The 17,852-nt window shown below is 43.0% G+C and overlaps 1 protein-coding gene across 1 annotated transcript; it reads left to right on the top strand.

The window, feature by feature from the left end:
• The first annotated feature begins 231 nt into the window (after positions 1 to 231).
• LOC144262362 (glutathione S-transferase 3-like) lies at positions 232 to 17,249 on the top strand. The gene is given in 7 exon segments (XM_077812122.1): positions 232 to 318; positions 1,340 to 1,391; positions 4,144 to 4,276; positions 10,060 to 10,201; positions 12,820 to 12,892; positions 12,895 to 12,950; positions 17,094 to 17,249. Coding segments are annotated over 7 exon segments (699 nt in total).
• The last annotated feature ends 603 nt before the right edge of the window (positions 17,250 to 17,852 follow it).

The following is a 17,852-nucleotide window of genomic DNA, read 5'->3' as shown; positions in this document are numbered from 1 at the left end:
AAGTTCTTGGAGTGAAGAAAAAAAAATCCTCAATTAAATGCTATACATTGATAAAAACTGCTCAACTTAGAAAAAAGTACTTGAAGAGATGCTGAATTAGTTCTAGAGAAAACATTTCATCCTCTCAGACAGGCATCCTGGAAACTATTACTCTAAAAAATAACTTACAGGTGATCCTTGTAGTAACTCTTCATTTCCATGTATTTGTCAGGTGACTGAAGATTTGAAGTCATGGCTGGAAAACCCAAACTTTACTACTTTAATGGGAGAGGCAAAATGGAATTGATTCGCTGGTTGCTAGCAGCTGCTGGGGTTGAGGTTTGTTTTGGTATCTTGAACCACCTGTGTATATACCTGCCTCAAAGCTCAAACTTAAAGCTGTGTGGGGTAAACAAAAAATAAAGTGGAATTAACTGAGTATGAACAAAACAGAAGTTCTTCGTACCTGCACTAGATGCTACGTTAGTCTGGGTAGATAGAGGGGTGTGACCACGTTTTGGCAAAGCCACTTTAAATTATGTTAAAAAATAAGTTTGATTCTGAATATTTGCTACATTAGTTGTCAGTGAAATGTTTAATATCCAGCTCATCAGTTATGGTGGTAACATGCACAATCTGGGGCAGGCAGGATTGCCATCTGTCTGCTTTATCTTCTTCTTTATCTTTTGGGCTGGTCTTTCCACTTTCATGGTGTTCAGTTTTTACCAGTGTAACTCCTACTCAACGTTTGTAGTTTCAGCTGACTAATTAGTTCTCTGGCAGAGAATTAACTGTATCCTAAAAGCATTTTGTCTTCTTTGGTATATATGAGGCTGAGCAGGGAATATTGAGCAAACTGATCAGGATCTGCTGGAAGCTATGCAGATGTTCTGAGCAGAGGGGGAAAGACAGGCAAGTGAAATGGAAGGAAACCGACATTAGCCATAGTCCTTTCTAGGGTGATGTCAGATTTCTAACTTCATAGAAGATTAGAGTTGGAAGAGACCTCAGGAGGTCATCTAGTCCAACCCCCTGCTCAAAGCAGGACCAACCCCAGATAAATCATCCCAGCCAGGGCTTTGTCAAGCTGGGCCTTTAAAAACCTCTTAAGGATGGAGAGTCCACCATTTCCCAGGGTAATCCAGTGCTTCACCTTCCTCCTAGTGAAATAGTTTTTCTTAATATCCAACCTAGTCCTCTCCCAACTTCTTAAGAGAGAGCTTGAATGAGCACTTCCATAACATTTGCCTCTCTGCTCTCCCTCCCTTATAGTAACCATCCTGAAGTCACATTTAACTGACTTCTTGGTTCTAGAGCTCTGAAAAAACTCTGTTCATATCCTGAGTGGCTCTTTTTTCAGTTTGAAAAAGAATTTTTGGAAAAAAGGAAACAATATGAGAAGCTCTTACAAGGTGAGTCTGGATGAAATCTGAAATATTTGACCAAGTTTTTCTTAATTTATGAGAAGGAAGGCTAAGGGAAGATTTGGTAGTTTGGGATCAATCAATTGCATACTAGCAAGGTGAAATGGAGTACTGACATCTGTAGATGGGAACGTCGCCCTGAACAGACAAGCATGCTCTTCAGTCACAGTGACTTACTGAGGATTAATAGACCTATCTGAGCTCTAAAGGCTAACCTGGCAGAAACAAATTCCCCAGAGCGTGAATGTTCTGTCCCTCTTCACGTCAGCCAGTGCCTTTGTAATGGACATTAATCCTTTCTGTCAGCAAAAAATCACACAAGCGGTGAATCCAGAATTGTCACTCTAATTGCATCCGATGAAGTGAGCTGTAGCTCACGAAAGCTTATGCTCAAATAAACCGGTTAGTCTCTAAGATGCCACAAGTACTCCTTTTCTTTTTGCGAATACAGACTAACACGGCTGCTACTCTGAAACCTGTCTAATTGGCCTGATTTTCCACTCTTCCACCTTGTATAGTCATTCAAACCTGTGTGAAATGCTACCATGTGGCAAATCAGGCTCTGTTATTTTTAGTATGTACTTAGTGTTGAAACTGGACATAGTGAGTTTTGTTTGTTTGGCTCACAAACCATGCAGCTCTCCTCATACCAGAACTGATGATAGCTATTTGGATCCCTTAATACCATGATGATAGGAGTCTCTTGGATATTTTCCTAACTCTCTCTAGAACTGTATGTCAGAATTGATGAGACTTTCCTATTAATAAGAAAAGCAGTGCTATAGAGTAAATTAGTATTTTGAGATTTGTTCCCTTCCTGCAAACACTTTTATATAATTTGTCTGAGTTTAACTCCCTGCAAAAGCTTATAGAAGCATACACTGTGCCAGCCAAACCTACGTTGCATGTGCTAGAAAGTTTTAAGTTTCTGTGCTTCAGGGAAACATCTTTGTGACGGATTGCATCACAGAAACTCCCTTGTGACTGCCACCTGAGTCAAAACCTCTGAGCCTGTTTTCCCTGCCAGCTTGGGACTTCAATACCTTGCAGTGTTTAAGCCAGACACGCTTGCCTGCTGCAAACACAGATCCAAGTCTGAACCATGTCCCCCACAAGCTGCAGGCTTAACTGAAAACTGCTTAAGAAGTGCTCCTGTCTCCAGCACTCAGATACCCAACTCCCAATGGGGTCCAAACCCCAAATAAATCCGTTTTACCCTGTATAAAGCTTATATAGGGTAAACTCAAAAATTGTTCGCCCTCTATAATACTGATCGAGAGAGATGTACAGCTGTCTCCCCCTCCCCCCAGTATTAATACTTACTCTGGTTAATTAATAAGTAAAAAGTGATTTTTATTAAATACAAAAAGTAGGATTTAAGTGGTTCCAAGTAATAACAGATGGAACAAAATAAATTACCAAACAAAATAAAATACAATACGCAAGTCTATGTTCTTGTCAGTAGCTACAGGTGTGGTGCTCTGCTCTTGTTCGATGATAACAGTCGGCTTCATGCATGTTCCCTCTGTGTGCTGCCCCAGCTCTGTGCAGATAGCTGACACAGCAGACCCCGAGAGAACTCCCAAAGACCACAGATTCTAGTAAGGTACGAAGGCACCTGGCCAGGTCTATTGTCAAACGAAGCACAATAATAGTTTCCTATAGACTCTACCAGACATACCACGAATATGTGTCCCCTGGCAATAGACACAGCTCAGTCAGTGGCGGGACACTCCACTGCCCCCTAGGCTGGACGACGATGTGCCCTTCCAGACCTATTCTTATATAGGTGCAGAACAGATTATTCATCCCTCCTGTCATATTGAGGTGCAGCCCCTTTACCCATTAGGGTGCTGCTTCTCCCCTGTTACATGCTGGTTCAAACAAATCTATCCATCATGTTGTCCTTTTGACCCTGTATGTACATGCATACAAATAGGATGAATATATCCATTAGATCATAACCTTTATAGATATGTTACATGGCATATCTAGCATAAAACATATTCCAGTTATGTCATATTTACACTCATAAGCATGTGTCTATAAAGCATTATGGCGTGCAACGTCACAATCTTATTTCCTGGGAAATCTTGTGTTTAATACAAAAGCTAAGTCAGAATTTTGAGCAGTTTATCTATTTTGGTCATTTTACTGGTATTTAATCCTAATGTGATAAAGCATAATACAAGACACATGCATATTATCTAAACATAATCCCTGGGTTGTTCGAAGACCCCTGTGTAGAACAGTATTAACTGCCTCTCCTTTGCTCCCACTCTGCTGGAAAAAATACATTATGTAGGTCACTTTAAATGTTGGCATTTGGGGTGTCACTAATGCATTAAATACTTCAGTCTTGTTGATGCTTTTAAAGTAGCTATTCTCCTCGGTATTGCAGTGCCAATCTAAATGCTGATGTGTACAATCAAGGCTTGGCATGCTGAGGGGGAACTTATTATTTTTAAAACCAGGTTTGCTGAACCAAAGTAACTTTATTTCCTTCATCTATGAAAATAGCTGGGGTCCTTCCTGCAATTAATGATTTTGTTATGAGTGCCTCCACTGGTACAATTTTGTTACTGACTCCCATTGACAGTTCACATCAATTTCATTACCAAAGTAGCAGTTCTTCTGAAAGTAACTGGAAACAAATCAGAGTGTTATTGGACCCCATTTCCAGGGCAATATAAAAGATTGGGGTGGGAGTATGGGACTGTTTCCTTTTTCCTTTCCAAAGATGGATTTCTGCTCTTTCAACAAGTGCCCTTGGTGGAAATTGATGGGATGCAGATGGTGCAGACCAGAGCAATTCTCAGCTATATAGCAGCAAAATACAAACTCTATGGAAAGGACCTGAAGTAGAGAGCAATGTACTGTAACAACACTATTCTTACTCAGTCTTCTGTAGTAACCAACTGATTAACTAGAGCTTATCTAGCAAACAGATGTCGGTGCCTCAGTGGAGTTACACTGGTGTAATTGAGATCAGATTCTGGCCCACTAATTCGTTGTATTCTAGTGATTTATATCTAACAGATCTGAGCCAGTAAGTTGCTCTGCTCTGATTTTAATCAGTCTGGCTAGGCAGCCACCACAGAAGTTGGCAGGTGATGGGGTTAAAATCCAAGTCTCTTACAAAGAAAAATGGTATTCCTGTTGCTGCAAAAATCAGACTTTGCATAGTGTGATGTTGCCTTCAGGTAGGATCACATTACATAGCAGCATTGTAAAGAGTACATTTTCAAGTATTCCTTCAGTAGCTGTGGGGAAGGGTGTTTAATCTCTGCTGGTCGATGTTTGGATTAATTTGAAATTACATCCAGTCTAATTACATCCTGTGTGTCTACCAGTCTAATTGTGACCTGTTTCTCTGGGGTCTTGGAACTGTGGGTATTCAGGCTTTGCGTGCCTGTCTGTCTTCAGCAAGTAGTTGCTGAACTGACTAGAGGGGATGCCATTTTAGATTTGGTTTTGGTAAGTAGTGAGGACCTCATAGAAGAGATGATTATAGGGTATAGTCTTGGCTCAAGTGATCATGAGCTAATTCAGTTCAAACTGAACGGAAGGATTAACAAAAAAAAATCTGCAACTAGGGTTTTTGATTTCAAAAGGGCTGACCTTCAAAACTAAGGAAATTAGTTAGGGAAGTGGATTGGACTGAAGAATTTATAGATCTAAAGGTAGAGGAGGCCTGGGATTATTTTAAATCAAAGCTGCAGAAGCTATCAGAAGCCTGCATCCCAAGAAAGGGGAAAAAATTAATAGGCAGGAGTTGTAGACCAAGCTGGATGAGCAAGCATCTCAGAGAGGTGATTAAGAAAAAGCAGAAAGCATACAGGGAGTGGAAGAAGGGAGGGATCAGCAAGGAAAGCTACCTTATTGAGGTCAGAACATGTAGGGATAAAGTGAGACAGGCTAAAAGTCAAGTAGAGTTGGACCTTGCAAAGGGAATTAAAACCAATAGTAAAAGGTTCTATAGTCATATAAATAAGAAAAAAAGAAGACCGCTAAACACTGAGGATGGAGTGGAGGTCAAGGATAATCTAGGCATGGCCCAATAGCTAAACAAATACTTTGCCTCAGTCTTTAATAAGACTAAAGAGGATCTTAGGGATAATGGTAGCATGACAAATGGGAATGAGGCTATGGAGGTAGACATTACCATATTTGAGGTAGAAGCAAAACTCAAACAGCTTAATGGGACTAAATCGGGGGGCCCAGATAATCTTCATCCAAGAATATTAAAGGAATTGGCACATGAAATTGCAAGCCCATTAGCAAGAATTTTTAATGAATCTGTAAACTCAGGGGTTGTACCATATGATTGGAGAATTGCTAACATAGTTCCTATTTTTAAGAAAGGGAAAAAAAGTGATCCGGGTAACTACAGGCCTGTTAGTTTAACATCTGTAGTATGCAAGGTCTTGGAAAAAATTTTGAAGGAGAAGGTAGTTAAGGACATTGAAGTCAATGGTAAATGGGACAAAATACAACATGGTTTTACAAAAGGTAGATCGTGCCAAACCAACCTGATCTCCTTCTTTGAGAAAGTAAGATTTTTTAGACAAAGGAAATGCAGTGGATCTAATTTACCTAGATTTTAGTAAGGCATTTGATACCGTGCCACATGGGGAATTATTAGTTAAATTGGATAAGATGGGGATCAATATGAAAATTGAAAGGTGGATAAGGAATTGGTTAAAGGGGAGACAACAACGGGTCCTACTGAAAGGTGAACTGTCAGGCTGGAGGGAGGTTACCAGTGGAGTTCCTCAAGGATCGGTTTTGGGACCAATCTTATTTAATCTTTTTATTACTGACCTTGGCACAAAAAGTGGGAGTGTGTGTAGCCAGACAGCCAGCCCCCCCCCACCCCCCAGACCAGCATTGCTGGAAACACAGGAGGAAGCCGGAACAGGGCACTTAACATATATTCCAGCACAGCCTTTGAAGCTGTGAAAAGCACAGGTGTGCTGCTACAATGTGCCTCTGGGAACAGATATAACGATTAAGCTCACAGCAGGCAGAGGCCCTGTGACAGACATGGCTCTTAGCCCCTACTAAATAGCGTGATGCACACACACCAACATCCTAGGTGGGAAAATATTTACCCTGATAAAAGAAATGTCCATTAGTCGAAACTTATTGTTTCTCTCCCTTGCAAGTGTAAACTACTCTTGCGAAAGCTGGCATCACCCCGACAGACCAGCCTCAATTTGGCATAAGAAAGGAGAAAGAGAATAAAGGAGTACAGAGGTATAAGTAGGGGACCTACAGCACCATGATTTTTGAGTGCTTTTCACTATCTATCTGCTGGTCAGATAAGTGACAGCCTCCCAAGGCTTCTGCAGCTAAGAGGGTCCCTAAGCCTTGTCCCTTATTCGTCTTTCCACGGAATTGAGTGACCGATCCTGGCTTGGCACCGCTGGAATTGAGAGATGCAAGGAGGGTAAGAAGCACCCACACCTGATCTCCTATCTTTAGTGTACACATATTTTGAAATAGAGCTCTATACTTTATTTTCTTTCTTTGGGATTGTGGCTTCAGTTTTGTAACTTTTTTGTGTGTGTAACATTTCTACATTTAAATAAGTAGGCACTAGCAATTTTGTAACCACATGATTAGAATCTGGCTTAATAAATTTTGGTAACCATTTGTGCATAAGCCTGACTTGTTTTCTCTGGTTTACTGTAAAGCAGCCAACACAATTAAAGAACCTCAGCCGTTTTGGCTCTAAAGCCTGGCCATTAGGTGAGAGTAGTAAGAGCCTAGCGTTGAGTTGTGCCGCCTCCACGGGGCAAACTCTTGGGGCACCTGTCAGTCAATCCTGGCTGCCCGCTGCGAAGGAGCTCTGAGCTCTAGCAGTTAAAGTCACGGGTGTGGAGAGGCTCTTAGTGCTGCCATTGGGGCACCTGTCAGTCAGTATTGACTGCCCGCTGCGAAGGAGCTCTGAGCTCTAGCAGTTAAAGTCACGGGTGGTTAGGACCTTGGGGCATCCGTCAGCCTAGCCCGGGCTGCCCGCCGCGAAGGGACAGTGCGTCCTAGCGGTTAAAGTCACGGATGGTATAAACCGGCATAGCTGGCACCTCACCAAACATCCTTGGCCGTCGGCTAACAGTGTGCTAATAAAGTTTGCAGATGATACAAAGCTGGGCGGTATTGCCAATTTAGAGAAGGACTGGGATATCCTACAGGAGGATCTGGATGACCTTGTAAACTGGAGTAATAGTAATAGGATGAAATTTAATAGTGAGAAGTGTAAGGTCATGCATTTAGGGATTAATAACAAGAATTTTAGTTATAAACTAGGGACGCATCAATTAGAAGTAACGGAGGAGGAAAAGGACCTTGGAGTATTGGTTGGTCGTAGGATGACTATGAGCTGCCAATGTGATATGGCCATGAAAAAAGCTAATGCGGTCTTGGGATGCATCAGGAGAGGTATTTCCAGTAGGGATAAGGAGGTTTTAGTACCGTTATACAAGGCACTGGTGAGACCTCGTCTGGAATACTGTGTGCAGTTCTGGTCTCCCATGTTTAAGAAGGATGAATTCAAACTGGAACAGGTACAGAAAAGGGCTACTAGGATGATCCGAGGAATGGAAAACTTGTCTTATGAAAGGAGACTCAAGGAGCTTGGCTTGTTTAGCCTAACTAAAAGAAGGTTGAGGGGAGATATGATTGCTCTCTATAAATATATCAGAGGGATAAATACCGGAGAGGGAGAGGAATTATTTAAGCTCAGTACCAATGTGGACACAAGAACAAATGGATATAAACTGGCCACCAGAAAATTTAGACTAGAAATTAGACGAAGGTTTCTAGCCATCAGAGGAGTGAAGTTTTGGAATAGCCTTCCAAGGGAAGCAGTGGGGGCAAAAGACCTATCTGGCTTTAAGATTAAACTCGATAAGTTTATGGAGGAGATGGTATGATGGGATAACATGGTTTTGGTAATTAAATATTCATGGTAAATAGGCCCAATGGCCTGTGATGGGATGTTAGACGGGGTGGGATCCGAGTTACCCAGGAAAGAATTTTCTATAGTATCTGGCTGATGAATCTTGCCCATATGCTCAAATTTGGGATTGGGAGGGAATTTTCCTCCAGGGCAGATTGAAAGAGGCCCTGGAGGTTTTTCACCTTCTTCTGTAGCATGGGGCACGGGTCACTTGCTGGAGGATTCTCTGCTCCTTGAAGTCTTTAAACTACGATTTGAGGACTTCAATAGCACAGATATAGGTGTGAGGTTTTTTGCAGGAGTGGGTGGGTGAAATTCTGTGGCCTGCGTTGTGCAGGAGGTCAGACTAGATGATCATAATGGTCCCTTCTGACCTAAATATCTATGAATCTATACTCCCTCCTTTAAGGCAAACTGAAAGTTGGAAGTAGCATTATTGTTAAACACTTATATAGTTGTAATACCTAGAAGCCAATTAGTTCAGGACCCCATTTTTGTGGGCATTGTACAAAAATAGGAAATGACCATACTTACCCCAAAGAGCTTAACCTAAAAGACTCGAAACTGCAGCTGGGATAGACGCATACACATGGGCCACGGTGGAGGTTCAGGAAGGCAAGGTGATAAATAGGGTGTGGGCAGGAGCAGTAATCACAATTCACTGGTTGTCTTACTACATACATGAACCAGGGGATATTATGTAAGACACAACTTCCTATAACTTGGCTTCCCTGAGAATCTTTCTTCTAGCAGAATACCTCCTTGTTAATTAATCTAGGTTTAACTTGAGCCACAGTCTTTACATTTTAAACCATTTCCAGATGATTTGATTCACACTTGTATGGTAGTGTGGTAGCCAACCTTATATGGTAGCTAACCTTATTACTTATTGCATGTGGCTGAAAGTTTTTGAAGTGCCTTAGAATATATGTGGGGAAGGTGTAAAAGAGCTACCAGTGATTGTTCCAGAGTAATCTGCTCTAGATAGTCATAATTTTTGAACTGAAATAGGACCCCAGTTGTGAAGCTGACAGAGGCTAAAGTTTGCACTGATATCTAAAAATGTCTCCTAATGAATGAATTGGGTCCTTCTGAGAGAGCTTTTCAAGAGACTGTCTCTTTAGAAAAGAGGGTGGGATTAGAGTTCGCATAATTGAGTCATAGTCTTGTGTGATGAGCCTCTAATTTCTAGTGAGACAGGCTGAATGGATGCAAGGAGGCCATCTCACCAGGTCATCTTCAATTGTTAAATCCTCTTGGTATTATGTTTTGAGTCAATGTCCAGATATCTCCGATTCAGAAAACTGAATAAAGGGGGATATCTGAAAATTGCTACACTAAATCAAATCTGGCTAGGTACTGCAGTCTACTACAAACTAAGAAATTGCTCCCACTCCATTTGAAGCAAAACTTTGATTGGCATCAATGTAGTGTTGTTTAAAAAAGCCCACTATTACTAAGATCCCTAAGATGAGCTCATGCAATGCGGGCAAGAGGAGCAGCAGTGTCAGGGCCATCGCATGAATCCAATAGCCTCTTTATAAACACTAAATTCCCTTCTTAAATTGGAGAATCAGCTTTTCCTGCAGGAAAATAATTATACTTGTACTACAGCAAAACAAAGCTGACTAGTGATGCCTCTTTAGCCTAAATAAAAGTGCACTTTAACTGACAATCTCTATTTCTCTTTAGGATTGACATGTATGTGGAAGGAACAACTGACCTAATGGGGTTAATTTTAATGTGCCATTTCTTATCAGCTGAGAATAAGGAGAAGCAGCACACTGTAATAATTGAAAAGGCCACAAACAGATACTTCCCAGCCTATGAAAAGGTGTGTGGCAAAACGCATTTGCTTACTCATGTTACCCTTGAGACTTCAGTAATGATGCAAAGCAGGATCTTAGAGTGGGCACAACAGGAAGCAGAAGAACAGGACCCGCTTTTTTGATCAATGTTGTAACTAGTAAATCACAAGACAAGAGACTAGTGGGGGACTGTCAGACCCAAAGTCAGATGAAGGAACAGGATGAGCAGTACTTTACCCATCTGTCTATAATGTTTAGAAAGAACAGTTGTGTTATAGTGACGAATTTCAGGCTGGAGGACATGCTGCCACTTAAAAAAATCCTTAGAATTTCTAAAAATTATAGATTGCGATACTGCATGACAATAAATTATAATCTACTGGAGGTAATTCTATAAAAGATTTCATTCTGACCGATAGAGAAATTAGTCATTCAACTAAAAACTGATGGTTGTGGAAACACAATATAGTCCCATCCAGTAAGCACCAACTTCCCAAAGCTGAAAACAAGCATGAGCAAACTTGAGTGTGAGGAAAAACGTAAAACATAAAAATGTGAATAGTTGGAAGTTGACTTAAAATGCTCTATTAGATGCTTCCTGCCCAAAATCATGAAAGAAGGCTTCTTCAGGTTGGCTTGTTCTTCAAAAACTTGGTTAAAACATTAAATGAGTGAAATAATAAATTTCCATATATAAAACAAATAGAAAAATGGGGAGGTTGATAGCAATGAGCAGAGATTGGCAGTTAAGGAATTGACAGTTGATAAGGGAAGCTTAAAAAGCAGACAAATGAAGAAAAATCTATGGTCAACAGAGGTTTGAAGACCGAAGGAATTCTTCAAATGTAGTAAAACAAACTAAACCTTAGCAGGGGTTTAGGTCTGATATGAAATAAGGTTGATAATTGTCAATCACGATGTAGAACAGGCAGAAGTAATCAGATATTTCTATTTTATTTGGGTAAAGAATCTGAATGATATATTAATATTTTACAATGATGAAATACTTTCTATTCCATCATTAACTAGGGAGGATGTTAAACAGCAACTATTAGCCAGTACTGGAGACTTAAAAATATTTAACTGTGATCCAAAACTGACTGACTTACAAAATATTAACATACCTGTTTCACAAAGCAGCTGCATATTAGTATCTCCCTATCTAAGGTACTTATGGCCCTGACCACTGTAGTATCTGAGCACCTCACACTCTTCATCGCAGTTACCTCACAGGCATGTTGTGAAGTTAAGGGAGTACTATTTGTTCCTATATTACAGATTGGGAACTGAGGTACAGAAAGGGTAAGGGTACAATCCATAATGATGCTTAGGTGCCTGTGTCCCAGTTTTAGGCTCCACTGTGATCCACAAAACCTGTGCTTGGCTATAGAGACATTCTAACTTTTCCTGGCCCAGTTAATATTTACTTCAATTATTTAATGTGGAACAACCTCAGTAGGACAGAATGAGGGAGTCCTATGTCAGACTGTCCTTTGGTTAGGGCACTCCCCAGAGGTGGCAGATCCATATTCAAATCTCTTACCTGCATCAGGAGCAGGGAAATTGGAATCAGGGGTTTCCCACATTCTGGGTGAGTATCCAAGCCACTAGGCCAGCAGTTCTCAAAATGTGGGTCCGAACCCCAAAAATGGGATTGCCAGGACTGGCTTACACGTTGAATGGGCCTGGGGCTGAAGCCTGAGCCCTATTAGCCGCAGCTGAAGCCAAAGCCCGAGAGCTTCAGCCCTGAGTGGCAAGACTCAGGTTGCAGGCCCCCTGCCTGAGGCTGAAGCCCTTGAGTTTCAGCTTTGGTCCCCCGGCCTGGAGCAGTGGGGCTCAGGCTCCCCCCACCCCAACCCAGGACAGTGGGGCTTGAGCAGGCTGAGGCTTCGGTCCCCCCTTCTGGGGCTGTGAAGTAACTTTTGTTGTCAGAAGGGGGTCGCAGTGCAATGAAGTTTGAGAAGTCCTGCGCTAGGTGAAAGGTTTTAAAGAAGCACCTCCTCCCTTCTTCCAGTTTTGTTTTGGGCCCTGCATGCAAGTTAGGTGGCTGAACCCCAATCTTCCCCAGTTTGTACATTGCAAGCAGAGCTAGGTGCCTCCCTGCAGCCCTCACTTAGGTTCCTACCTCTGTGAGACAGGCAAGGCTTAGGACACACTCTTCTCTTCAGCATCTCCTATTGGGTAGCTTAGGCAGCTCTCTGCCTAGCTGATTTTTGTGGGTCGCATTGTAGTGCACCTCTCTCCGCACGCACTGTATAGGAGCCTACATGCCTAGCTCAGGTTTTGTGGATCACATTGTTATTCCTGTAATTGTTTCCGCCTCTCTCTCCTAGCCACCTAAACCTTTTATGTGGCACTCAACATTGCAACATCTAAGTCCCTTCATGGGGACTAAGTCCCTTCCGATGTACCTTGCCCAGGGTACACAGGATATTCATGGCAGAGCAGGAATTGAACTGACTTCTCCCATGGCCTAGCTAGTGTTAGTCCTCTTGTACAGTAGAGAAAGAGAAGCAAAGAGGCCCAGCAACTTCATTGGAGGTTGGTGGTCTAGATAGTGAAGCTTTGGCTCGAGCACTTTAAAAGGTACTAATTAGAGTTCCCTGTGTCCACACTGTGACATTTTTGTGCATGTATCTTGCAGATCTTAAAAGACCACGGACAGGATTTTCTTGTTGGCAATCAATTCAGCTGGGCGGATGTTCATCTGCTTGAAGCCATTTAATGGTAGAAGAGAAGAAGTCCAGTGTTATCTCGGAGTTCCCTCAGTTACAGGTAACTACACTAACACCTAAAACAGACACTTGACAGAAATGTCTCAGAGCCATTTGAAAAATAAACCTTTGCACATATAGCACGTTTTTTGTTGTTTTTTTTTTAAACACTGCACAAACATGAACAATGTTTCTCTAACTTTGTCATTCTGTGAATCCTTTATCTGATCCCTTTTCTTTCCAGTCCCCACTGCTTCCCTCTGGAAAACCTCGTCATAGATTAAAAACCAATAAAAAGTGATAGCCCTGTTATAGGAATATATAATTTGTCTTAAATTCTATACAATGGCTTTTCATTCTCCTTTCAGTTCTGTGGGGCTATTCAGTAGACAATAGCTCCAGGTGACAAGATGTGACTTGTATGAGGTGGTATTAAAATTATAGATAACTGATGCTTTCCCTTCACTCTGTGTCAATACGGGACAGGAGATATCCCCTGTGATCCCTTTACCATTAGTGAGAATAATGTGATGGAGTTGGGCGGGAAACAGGGAAGGCTGGTTGCTAGGCTAACTGTTCCTTTTGTGCCATTCTCTAGTCTCTGATGACTAAAAGCTTAAATTGCATAGTTAGGATAAAATAAGAAGAAACATGTTAAATTACCCTAATGACTTGGTCTAAGAGACAGAGATGAATATAGGAGCACAATTTACATAAGCAGTTAGAGGACCCATATACAGGAGAGTACTAACGCGAAGCTATTCTGAGTCACAGCACCGATGCAGGAGTGTCTTCAAGTTCCATAGAACTGCATTGACACTCAAGATTTTTGGGAGCCCTTCCTTTGTTGCACTAGCACCAGCTGAGCTCTACCATACTAACAATGGTGAGAGTATGTGTTGTAGATATTTAGAGCAGGTGTTGACAACAGGGTATCAAAAACACTAGCAGCTGGTCTAATCTAGCCCTCCCTGCTGGAGCCAGATTGGTGCTAAAACGATGGTGGGAGAGTTCCTTAAAGTGGCCTATGTAGACAAGGCTTAGGGAATGCTGGATCCTAAAACATCAGTCTCCATACAACTTCACTCATGTACCTTAATGTACAGACAGCCCCTGCAATTTGAACATAGCAAGGTGACAACTCTTCTAATTTTCCTGTTTATCATTTGTACACTTAATTTTATTTATTCTCCCAGAAATGGAGACAAAGATGAGCATCCTCTGTTACTTTTGTTACCACTTCTATTGGCCTCCATTGTTCACTTACAGTAAGATTAGTTTTAGGTTCTTTAAGGTAAGTGTAACAGGGTAGCTGAACCCAGTTTAAGTTACTGGTCCAGGTCTGCTATTCTGGTCCAGGTCTGCTATTCCAGTCCAGGTGTTCCCATTTGGTCAATTAGGAGGCTGGGAGAGCACCTTGGGTGGTAGGAGGCCTGGTAAGAAAGAAACTGTGAGCAGACTGAGACAGAAAAAGGGCAGGCTGTGAGAGCTGCTAGAGACAGAAGGTGGTTCCTGGGAGACAGTTGAAGTCAGGAGAGCAGAAAGAGGCATTTTCTGGCTGGTGTCCGCAAGCCAGAGAGACAGGGCTGAAAGAAGTGGGAGCAGCAGAGGGGCTTACCCACTGGCATCTCCTGGAAAGGGAGAACTGGATTCTGAGGAACAGTGAGAAGGCCAGGGAGAGTGATGGATGCTCCCAACCGAAAGGCTGGGGGAGCCTCCACTTGGAAGAGTGGGGTTGCACCCCAGAAGGAAGGGCTGGGTTGGTGGTCCTGGCAGAGGGATGGACAAGGACTGAGGAACCTACCTGTGATGAAGACTTTGGGGCAGAGGTGGGCAAACTACGGCCTGCGGGCCACATCTGGCCCGTGGGACTGTCCTGCCCAGCCCCCGAGCTCCTGGCCTGGGAGGCTAGCCCCTGGCCCCTCCCCTGCTGTCACCCCTCCCCCCCAGCTTCAGCGCGCCACACGGGCAACACTCTGGGCGACGGGGCTGCGTGCTCCTGCAGAGCAGAGTGGCAGCGTGTCTAGCTCTGGGTGGGCGGCGCAGCTCCCAGACATGCTGCTCTGAGCAGCTTGGTAAGGGGGCCGGGGGGTTGGATAAGGGGCAGGAGGTCCCAGGGGGCAGTCAGGGGACAGGCGGCAGTTGGATGGGGTGGGGTTTGGGGGCAGCAGTAGGGAATGGGAAACACGGGGTGGTTGGATAGGGCATAGGTTCGGGGGGGGGTAGGGTTATATAAGGGATGGGGTCCTAGGAGGGGACAGTCAGACAAGGAGCAAGGGGGGTTGGATGGGTCAGGTGTTCTGAGGGGGGCAATCGGGAGTGGGAGGGGGCAGATAGGGGCTGGGGGCTAGGCTGTTCGGGGAGGCACAGCCTTCCCGACCCAGCCCTCCATACAGTTTCGCACCCTGATGTGGCCCTCGGGCCAAAAAGTTTGCCCATCCCTGCATTGGGGTATGGTCAGAACAAGAACTGGGTGATACTGACTGTGTTTTGGGGATTCTGTTATGAACTATTTGCACTATGTTTTGTCAATAAACTGTTGATAGACTAGAGGACAAGCTTGCATGGAGTTACTGGGGACATGAGAGGGCTATCACAAAGGGGCTCCTGAGAGGAGGCCGTGCATTTACAGTAAGCCACAAGATATTTGGCGCTGTCTTCTGGACAGCATTTCCCTCACTTGCCTGAACTATACAGAATTGCAGGTTCATAATGCAAATTCTTTATACATTTCAAGGTGAGAATACCCTTTCCTGGGATGGTGTGATGCTCTGTATCTTGGGGGAACACCCTATACCCCCATGTTCTTCTTTATAAAATGATTGCATGGTATCCAATGCAAAGTTTGTCATGTTGGGTGTCTTTGGAAGGCTCATGATGCACTGAGCATGGCTGTTACAGTAATGTTATAATTTCATGTATGTAGTTATGAGGCTGAAAATGTATCCTCATGGCTTAAAAATAAGCCCAGGCAAAAACACTCCAAAACCTAAGAGGCAGTTCACACCTCATCAGGGCATGTATGGGACAAACCCAGCCCAGCCCTACAGGAACAAAGGACGTTGGCCTAGGCAGCAACAAAAGAATCTGTCAGACTCTCCAGTGAGTCAGCCCCCTTCCTTTGGTCAGTTTGGAACAGCAATGAGGTAATGCTCACCTGACTCTGAAGGGTTGGGGGGGTGCAAAACCAAGAGGGAAGAAAGGGCATGATAAAAGAGAGAGACATTTGCCATGCGCTCACGCTCTCTCTCTCTCTCTTCCACCTACATCTACAGGCACAACACCAAGCGACTGAAGTGATGATCAAAGGGGAGAGCCAGGCTGAAGGGTGAGAAGCATCTAAGTTTGTAAGGCACTGAAAGCGTTAAGAGCAGCTTAGAATGCGTTTTGCTTTTATTTCATTTGACCAAATCTGACTTATTATGCTTTGACTTATAATCACTTAAAATTTATCTTTGTAGTTTGTTTATTCTACCTGAAGCAGTGCGTTTGGTTTGAAGTGTATCAGAGACTCCTCTTGGAATAACAAGCCTGGTACATTGTTAAACTGATGAAACTCATATAAGCTTGCAGCGTCCAGCGGGTATAACTGGACACTGCAAGACGGAGTTTCCTAGGGTTGTGTCTGGGACTGGAGATATTGACTAGTGTCATTCGGTTGCACAGTCCAAGGAGCAGCTTACATGCCAGAAGCTGTGCATGAACAGCTGATGTGTGGGGGTTCTCACAGCAGAGCAGGGTAAGGCTGGCTCCCAGAGTCAAGGATTATGGTGACCTAGGAGGTCACCGGTCCAGATAACACCAGAGGGGAATATCACAGGTGGCTTTTGTGAAAAGCCTTCCTAGAGGGGTCTCTAGGTTTCTCAGTTGGTGAGTTATAGAGCCACACAAGGTGACAAACATAAGAGACACACATCAATGTGTTGGGAATCCTGAACTAGCTGTTGAGAACTACATACCTTTTCCAGACCTGAAGAAGAACTCAGTGTGACTTGAAAGCTTGTCTCTCACCAACAGAAGTTGGTCCAGTAAAAGATACTACCTCACCCACCTTGTCTACCTTAAACTCTGGCATTCTTATGGTTAAATGGCAACCAAACACTGCCTTCTTCAGTCAGGTCCTCTGCTTTTACACAAATTGATGTAATTTTTTTCCTCTCACGTTCTGGCCTTTAAATATTCTTGTGATGCTTCCTGTTTTTAGGCTTTTAAAGCAAGAATAAGCAACATCCCCACAGTTAAGAAATTTCTGGAGCCTGGCAGCCAGAGGAAACCTGTCCCTAATGATAAATATATGGAGTCTGAAGAAAGTCCTCCGAATGAACTTTTAATGTGTAAGCAAATTAATGTGGCTGGTTAAAATAGCACTGAGGAGCTCAGTTCTAGCAAATACTCACACTTAAACTGCTTAGAATGTACATGTGCTGGTAAGCTACAGATAAAGGTATATCACACTTGAATGGAAGAGCTAACTGAAAAATATGTGATGCTAGAGAGGTGGATAACAAATAGAAAACACGATGTACAAATATTAATTACTATGCTACTTGTCTGCATTTAGTAAGATGTATTTTTATTAAATTTCTCTTGCTGTTCGAGTTAATAAAATTAATACACATATTGTCTAGCTAGAAAATTTTGATTTTCTGAGGGAAGTGAAACCTCCAGCATAATCACTTTTCACTAGTATAAGCGTTTTCTGCCAACTCCAAGGGTTTACTCTAAAATCAAGAGAAGATTTCAGTGGGATGAAGGGTTCTGTTTTGCTTGCACTTAGCTTTTTGATGGTGGAAAATGACCCCTTGAAAATGAGTAATTTTTTTTAAAAGCCAGGAGGATGTTACTAGATCATGACACAGGGAAGAAAGGTAAGCAGCAGGATATGGACCCTGGACTTCAGGAAAGCAGACTTCGACTCCCTCAGGGAACAGATGGGTAGGATCCCCTGGCGGACTAACATGAA

The sequence above is a fragment of the Eretmochelys imbricata genome, chromosome 3 (genome assembly GCF_965152235.1).
Source record: "Eretmochelys imbricata isolate rEreImb1 chromosome 3, rEreImb1.hap1, whole genome shotgun sequence".
Classification (NCBI taxonomy): domain Eukaryota; kingdom Metazoa; phylum Chordata; order Testudines; family Cheloniidae; genus Eretmochelys; species Eretmochelys imbricata.
This window is presented reverse-complemented; position numbering and strand designations above follow the sequence as displayed.